Source organism: Anneissia japonica, unplaced genomic scaffold, assembly GCF_011630105.1.
Source record: "Anneissia japonica isolate Jap-2015-1 unplaced genomic scaffold, ASM1163010v1 scaffold3873_len62190_cov132, whole genome shotgun sequence".
Lineage (NCBI taxonomy): Eukaryota > Metazoa > Echinodermata > Crinoidea > Comatulida > Comatulidae > Anneissia > Anneissia japonica.
The window spans coordinates 28,987-37,701 of NW_022699971.1; the positions used below are offsets into that span (position 1 = coordinate 28,987).

General features: G+C 34.6%; 1 protein-coding gene across 2 annotated transcripts in view; it reads left to right on the forward strand.

Moving 5' to 3' along the window:
- LOC117103245 overlaps positions 1-8,677 on the forward strand; it is a 36,876-nt gene extending 28,199 nt beyond the window's left edge. For both annotated transcript variants that reach the window (XM_033243806.1, XM_033243807.1), the window contains 4 exons: positions 5,265-5,761; positions 7,578-7,625; positions 7,902-7,967; positions 8,240-8,677. In XM_033243806.1, the coding sequence (XP_033099697.1) occupies positions 5,265-5,761; positions 7,578-7,625; positions 7,902-7,967; positions 8,240-8,391 (763 nt within the window). In that variant the 3' untranslated portion in view covers positions 8,392-8,677. The remainder of the gene's footprint in view (positions 1-5,264; positions 5,762-7,577; positions 7,626-7,901; positions 7,968-8,239) is intronic.
- Positions 8,678-8,715: the final 38 nt, after the last annotated feature.

Consider the following 8,715-nt stretch of genomic DNA (forward strand, 5'->3'; position numbering starts at 1 on the left):
GGTCCATACAGCCCGTGTGGACAGACGAGAGCAGCTGGTACCGGTTTACCTGATGTTACGTACCATCAAACACTGCAAGTAGGATGACCAGGCCCGTAGGAAGGGGATTTTTATAGTTCAAGCAAACCCCTCTTTATAGCAAGTCCTCCAACCCAACCAATGCACTGCTGACCCACAAAGACTCACGGAATGTTTTGCTGCAGACCTTTGAAAAACATAACTGCTATAGTATTATTTAAACCCATACAACACAAAAACCCTCGCTTCAAGGGTTTCGTCGACCCCACCGGGCATCGACCCTAACCTCTTAATTCAATTAGGAGGGTGCGATCTTTTCGCGGTTTTTTTGTATATTGTTTTAATATATTATAACTATAATATTGTTTTAATTATGGTGGCAAGGGCATCGATCCGTGGTTGAAAGTGGGGGGGGGGGGGCGAAATGAAATAGACCCCGAGAAGCTCTGGCGCCTATAGACTTTTAATTGAAGAAGCTCTGGCGCCTATAGACTTTTAATTGATTTTAAGCAATGCAATTAACATTTATTTCCATACGAAATCTTTAAAATATCTAGTGGCCAATCCAGTAATTTGAAATAGAGCTGGGCCCAGAGAGGAACTTTTACAGATGGAGAGTGTAGACCACCTCAGCGCCACTATGGTTAGGGTTGAGGTAAGAAAATTAATGATTATGGCACCTCTAGTTGGTCGGAAATGGCACTCTCAGACTAAATTTGAATATAATTTTCATTTTTCTCCAATTTTAAATTTCGAAAAAAAAAATTAGGGATGGTGGGCCGGCTGGGCCCCTTGAATCTGCCACACTGAAATACTCATCATAAAAAGTTTTTAAAATTATCCTTTTAGTCATAATTATGCCCGCTTATATATTTCGTGCAAACTAACATTCATAAAAATAATGATTTAATTTTATTAACTACTGATTAGCTTGTGACGTATTCAAAATTCGAACCATGAAAAACAAATAAGATAAACTTAAAACAGTGATTAATTTAGTCTTTCATGTACACTACTTTTATAATCAATCAAGAAATTGTTGCTTTTCTTCTTTTTTTGAATTTCACACGTTTGTATTAGTAATATTGCGACTACACTATTGTGAGTGAAAATAATATCAGCCTATTGTCAAATGATGTGAAAACACCTCGACCTGACGAAATAACGTAAAATTATCAGCTATATATATTTCTCCAAAAGCTCTAAAAAATACGACATGTTTATCTTGCAACATTTTCAACCAAGTTTAAGAGCGAGAATAGCCTAGCAAAAGTGTTTCACGCTGACATTAGATGTTTTTAGGTCATATTTTGTCTTTCCACAGTCTTATCTCAGCAAATACTTGTCGGATTTTTGTATTGCCTTCTGTTTTTGGAAGGCAATCCTTTTCTGATTGCTTTAGTATTTGTTTCAATTGTATTGCTTGAAAAAGTCATCGTAATTTTTCACTTTTCGATTGGTGCTATGCTGACCGCCCACCGCGTAGAGGCTGCATTTTTACAACTCTTGCGACTTCGTTGGCTTTAAATTGCCATTTCGGCTGTTCACCAATCAAATATCTTGTTGTTCATTCCCCTCCCCCACCCCGCCCAGTAAACAGAAAGCTGAATATTCATAGATTCTTCTCATATAAAATATATGAATTCCCATTGAATGAAAAAAAAAAATCACCATCAAAACACTGATTTCAATATGAATTGAATTAACAATCCTGTCTAGGAATTATGCCCGCCCAAAAAAAAAAAAAAAAAAAAAAAAAAAAAAAAAATGGTTCAATAGCAAACATCCAGGTTTGCTATTTATTATCCACCATCAACTAAACTGCCTTAAAAAATTTAAAGAAATTGGTTCATGTGGGAATTGAACACACAACCTCCAGGTTTGCTATCATTATCCACCATCAATTAAACTGCCTTAAAAAAACTTTTTTTAAAACCTGGCTCGTGTGGGAATCGAACCCACGACCTTAAAAAATAAATAAAAAAATAAATAAAAAACTTGCCCCGTGTGGGAATCGAACCCACGATCGCTGAGTTTACTACCCCTGATCCAGCATGACTAAACGCAGGGAAGTAAACCGCGGCCCCTAAACCATAAATGCGATAAGCCTAGTACCACACCAAGTACCAGTTAGTCAACTCTGATTCTACTAGAAAAAATTCTTTGTATATATACACTGCAGGTTAATAAGGACGTACTGTGTACCGTACTCGCGCGAATAAGCGCCCCTCTCGAATAACCGCCCCTCCTAACGTGAAAATTACCTTAAGCGCCCCATTTGAATAAGAGCCCTTCATAAGATTTTCTTTTTAGAAGTCAATAATCCAATCAATCCTGGGACTGTGGTTGTTGGCATGATTTGAGCTGTAGAGTGGAAACACATTCTTCTTCTGTCAATATCAAAATGAGGATATTTCTCTTGGACAGATGAAAGCTCCGATCCTTGGACAGACAGTATATCTCCAACTTTACTCTTTTTACATATTTGTCTATGCCTAGTTCTACTCCTCTTTCTCTTTTTCCGACCTTTAGCACATTTTCATCTAGTTTTCAAGAAAAAATACAATGATCCTGCCATCCTGCTAATCTCAATCGGCCGATGGCCAACAAGCTAACCTCTAGCATCTGCTATTTTGCTGTTATGTAAATATTCACGCATTCTTGTAATGAGCCATTTTCTCTGGACGATTATCTTTTCTAACCACCATTCGTGATGTCCTTATATAATATTTTTTCATTCAAAAAGTGACTCTTGAATTTAAAAATTTTCCATAAGAACCCCTCGATTTTCATCTATTTCCATAAGCGCCCCATCAATTTCCACTCTGTTTTCATAAGCTCCCCGTTTAAATAAGCGCCCCGTTTGAATAAGCGCCCTTCAGAAAGTGCAAAAAAATATTTTAAGCGCCCGGGCGCTTATTCGCGCGAGTACTGTATATGTATTTGTGTATATTTTATAGTTCATTTGTTGATAGACAGCCTTTCTGAAAGGTTTGTAATTTCTTCCTGAATTTATTTATATTTATTTATTTTAAACATACCGGTACCCCTTGAGCACAAAATGAATTCGCCCATAAACGCCCTGTGTGTAATTGGCTATGTAGGCACTGGGTTGAGGCATGCACGGTAATTTATATTGTTGTAAACATCATAATTGAAATAACTGTTTTCCAGGAAGATTTTGTTTAAAAACGGTCGGCCATCTTGAAATTCAAAATGGCCGCCATCTATGGTCTATGACAATATTAAAATCAAATAGGTTGACATTGAAAACATAGGGTTAACACTTGAAATTAAGTCAATATCTGCTTTAATAGTAGAGTTATGGTCATTTTAATGGTTAAAATGGCAGCCATTTTGAAATTCCAATATGGCGGCCAAGACGATATTGGGAAAAAATGGACCTTTGCATTTTTGGATTCAGCATACCCAAAATATCCAGAAAATGCAATAAAATTTCCTTGGGCAAGCCTATCTCGCAAACCTGTTTTTTTTAGACACTAGGTTTCTCACTAAAAGCTGCGACGCGTAGGGTGATGGTTTGACGTCACACTAAAAATCGGATTTTAATCAATGCAGCCAAAGCTTGTATATATTTTGCGAGCCGAATTCCGAGTTAACCTAAATTTATTGTGACGTCACTATAACAATTATACCTTACTAAATACTACATGCTCCATATGTACTGCTACACCATCTTACTCTTACCCTAGAAGCCAGACCATGTTTTGTATGCACTTTGAGGTGCAGAGAATTTGACTTCAGAATTGGTTCTGGGTGGTCCAAGAATCATTTTTGGCTTGGTAACATATTTTCAAAATGTGGCGAAAGGTTAAAAGGTCAGGGTCAAATGTCAAAGCTATAAGGTCCTTGTATCTCCGCAACCACATGTGGTAGAGAATTGAATTTGGTGACAAATTGTTCGGAACCTGCATATTTCTATTTGCTGTAATAGAACATTTTGCTAAGAAATGACCGAAAATGCCGTTTCGGACCTTTGACATGCTTCAAGGTCATAGCCATATTGTCCTTATATTTCCGCAACCACTGGCGGTAGAGAGTTAATATTTTTGTCAATTTGTTCGGAACATTCATGTTTCTATTTCGTCTAAAAAAAGAGTTTGCTAAAAATGACCGGAAATGCCATTTCTGACCTTTGAAATATTTTATATAAGATAGCAATTGAGTCGTGATTATCTCCGCAACCACTGGTGGTAGAGAGTTTTTGGTGCCAATTTGTTTGGAACATTCAGGTTTCTATTTGCTCTGATAGAACATTTTGCTAAAAAGTGATCGGAAATGCTGTTTCTGACCTTTGACATGTTTCAAGGTCATAGTTATATGGTCTTAATTTCTCCGCAACCACTAGTGTTAGAGAGTTAATTGCGGTGTCAATTTGTTCGGAATATTCATGTTACTATTTGGTCTAATAAATGAGTTTGCTAAAAAATGACCGGAAATGCCATTTCTGAACTTGGACATATTTTATATAAGATAGCCATTGAGTCATTATTATCTCCGCAACCACTGGTTGCGGAGATTAATTTTGGTGCCAATTCTCCATGTTTCTATATACTCTAATAGAATTTTTCCTCTATAAAAAATAGCGGAAATGCCGTTTCTAACCTTTGACATGTTTCAATGTCACAGAGAGCGCCACCTGGCGCCGTGGCGACACGACTGTGGTACCATAGAGATATATAGCTCTATGTGTGGTAATCTATGTTCTGTTTTGCAAACCGACAGGCTAGAAGTCAAAGTGTTATGCATTATACAACATTAGTGATAATGAAAGATTTTAAAATTCAATTCGTTTGAAATTACTAGTAGAGCAGTTAATGCCACAAAATAGCCAAGTTGTGCATTTTATCAGCAAAGCATGAAACTTGGCACAAAGTTTCAGCGATGTATATATAATCAAACTATAGGGGCTGTCTCTTATACACATCTAGATGTGTATAAGAGACAGGAATTAAGAAGTAACAAAAGTTTGCCTGGTGCCGATTTATCGAAGAGGCCCTTAAGGGATAAGCAAGTTACTGTACCATATTAGTACACACCTCGAGCACTGTCGTCATCATCATCATCATCATCATCCGTCATCATCATCATCATCATCATCATCATCATCATCATCACTATCATCATCACCACCACCACCACCATCAACACTATCATCATCATCATCATCGTTATCAATCTGAATTATAATCATAACTTTTCTTTTTGTAAAATGCATGTTTCAGGACGATCCTATTAGTCTGTTCACTTGGTTCATTATTTTGGATACGATGGAGACGGAGAAAAGCCGCCGAACGCAAAAGAAAAGAAGAAGAGAGCGAATGGACTAAACAAAAATATGAAACAGTCCGGGGACTCCAAGATATTGCTGAACAAGAAAGTATAGTAGCCAAATGCAATAAAGCAAAGGTTGTTTGTTTATGTTTATCCTTGATCGGTGAAATGGCAGCTTTATGGAATACTGACTATCCTGTCGTAAAATGTATTCCAATTGGTTTACGTTTTTTCAATGTTATTACTGACTCAATAGCAGAATACAGATCAAGACAAATATCTGAAGAAGCCATTAAGCTACTCCAAGAAGACAATGTTACCTTCAAGTCTAAGAGACATCAAGAAAAAAGAGATGAGTACTGTTCTAGTCTGAATGAATTTCGGTCAGGCCTAGGTGGTGTATATTTCCAATTCAGAAGGGATGGCGATCTAATGAAATTTTTCAGAGGTAATATTTAAAATGAGTAAGTTAAGTAGTTTGGGAGTTGAGTTGAATAGTTGGTGGTAAACATGCTCGACTTCCAATTCACTGAATCCATTGAATGGTCCCGGGTTCAAATCCTGTCAGATTCCAGGATTTAGTCTTATACGATAAACAAATCCACTCCAGAAGCCTTCGTGGGATTGACCATGTGCCTAAAGGAATAACATAAAAATAAATAAATAAATTACAAATTAATTGGGATAACACAGTTGCAGATATATCATTTGTCATAAAACGAAAATAACCTCAAAAGTCAGATAATGTAATAGCTCATTAAAATGATCAAATAATGTATTAACTTTCAATGATATACAGAATAATTTTTTTTTCGCTGATTTACAGAATTTGTATTGACTTTTTATGTAGTTAAATTACAATTTTCAATTAATATATTTAAAAAAAGCAACTAAATTGTAGAGTTTTTCTAGCCTTTAGCTAAACACATGTAATAATTGATCAAATAATATTACCCATAGACCCAGGAACAAGACAGAAAAATTGGTTTTCACTGATTTACAGACGTTTCCTACAAAAAGCTTAAAATTCATTACCAGCCAAATTTAAGGGTCCTGCAAAAGAACACAGCAAATGTACTATTAAACTGTCTGACGATTGACGGGACACTATTGTAAGATAATAACTTGCTTAATGCAAATTAAGTATTAGACTTCGCGCCTGAGTTGGCCAAATATCAAAACTAATAATGGCTAAATAAATAATAATACAAATTTATCAATTTTAAATACATTCTAATAACATAATTATTATAGATTAACAGTTTGTAATTATGGCAAAGATCGTATAATAATAAGATAGCACTCTCCGCGATTTCACGCGTAACACATAGCAGCGTCGATGTACGAAAGAAGCATAAAAAAGTAACTTTTTTGAGAGAGAGGGCGTGCTAGTTGTTACTGGTTGTTAGTGTTTGCACGCAGAAATCACGACGTGCGCTATCTTCAGTTTATACATAAGAGTCACAATAAGCAATTAGTAGAGCTGCGCATAATACACTAACGGGAAATTATTATAGGAAGGTTAGATTTAATGCTTGAAAAAATTTCCTGAGGGCCAGCAATCTAACCTATGTATAATAATGATTTCCCCTAATGTACGATGCATGCAGCTGTACTAAGTGTATGTCAATCGCCGTCGTTTAATGTTAGTTTTGATAATCAAATCGACTGCTGTAGCAGTCATCGGTTGCTATAGGAATATGATCAGAATGTGTGCGTATTACATTTAGTTTAGCTGTGCGTATGCTGATATGCTCCTGCTGGCTCCTGCAGTATACGCTAACACACAGCTAGCGACGTTACGATGAATAAATATTGTGTTTGAAGAACAATTGTAATGCTATTTTAATAGACATTCGTCAAAAAAATAAACATTAGCGGCATTTGAGAGAATACAGTAATCGCTGTTTGATGTGAAAGTCCAAAAGCAATTGTTTTACGTTAGGGTGCCTACACTGCATTGTTACAGAATTTGCACACATAAATTGAAGAGTGCACTATCTTAAAGTATAGGTAATAGTACTAAATGAGAAAGACTGTATTACTGCTATAACGATTATAATTTATTTAATTAATAATAATAATAATAATAATAATAATAATAATAATAATAATAATAATAATAATAACTAATCGAGACCAAAGACAAAGCGTATGTAAATAGCCACCAAAAAAGAAAAAAAATATGGACCTTATTTAGCGTATTCAATATTCGTTTAAAATTGACAACAGACGCACATAACAACTATTAACTTTTTTTGCAGATGTTGTAAAAGTACTTCAGAAGTGGATCAACAAAAGGCACATAGAGGGTAACGATTATTCAAGTTTCTTTTTACTGGAAAAAATGAAATTGTTAAAGTCAATGTTCACTTATGAACGTTTGTATTAACATTTTACATAAAATGTTTTCTATAGTAAATAAATAAACAATTTTAAAAAAATGACAGTTTTATTGAAATAAAGAGCTCCAAAATATAACTGTCAAAAAAAAAATCAAACAAAAATTAATAAATAATTCATTTACCGAAATATCGAATGTTCTTTAGTTTACAGCTTTTTAAAGTGTATTAAAACTATGTTTACAGTCAACAGATTCGTATCGCTGATTGTCAACATCGGTCAAATATTTGGTTTCGATCTCTCATATTATGGTATGATATTCCATGGGTGATATAGTCCTTTCAGATAATTTATTTCTGTGCATAAAAACATTTATGTATATGTCGTCTTTTTTTTAAATGGGCTTTAAATGTTATCTATTTTTACGTAACATCATTCCTATCTGGAAAATTACTACAGATAACTACAAGCTAATTAAAACATTAATCATTTCAATATAATACCACGAGCCGACTAATAAATAAATAATTTGAATATACACCACAAGCTGATTAATAAATTAATAGTTTAAATATTTTTGTAGCTATGCTGACCGGTGCAGCCAATATGATTTTAGATGTCATCGCCATGTACCAACGCGTCAGCGACATACGTAATGGCTCACGTGATGAAACTGCAAATAAAATAAGAGAAATTGCAAGTAACCTAGAGGAACAAACTTATACAATGGACTAGATCAAATGGTTTAAAAGTCGTAACCACTAATGAATAAACGTGATTACGTTACATTGTCAATTGTAAATATTTTATTGTAAATAATTTATTAATGTTTTGAACAGGGTTAGTAGAAACACATCATATCAACCTGCAATAAAAACAACCAATCATTACTTAATATTTAGTTATTCTTATTCAGTGATGGTGATGGTTTGGTAATGGCATCTTTTGTAAAACTATAATTGACAACACTGAAGTATTGTTGAAATAATGTAAAACATAGGCCTATTGTAAAAATAAATTATATATAGGCCTATATATATGCCTATATATATGCCTATA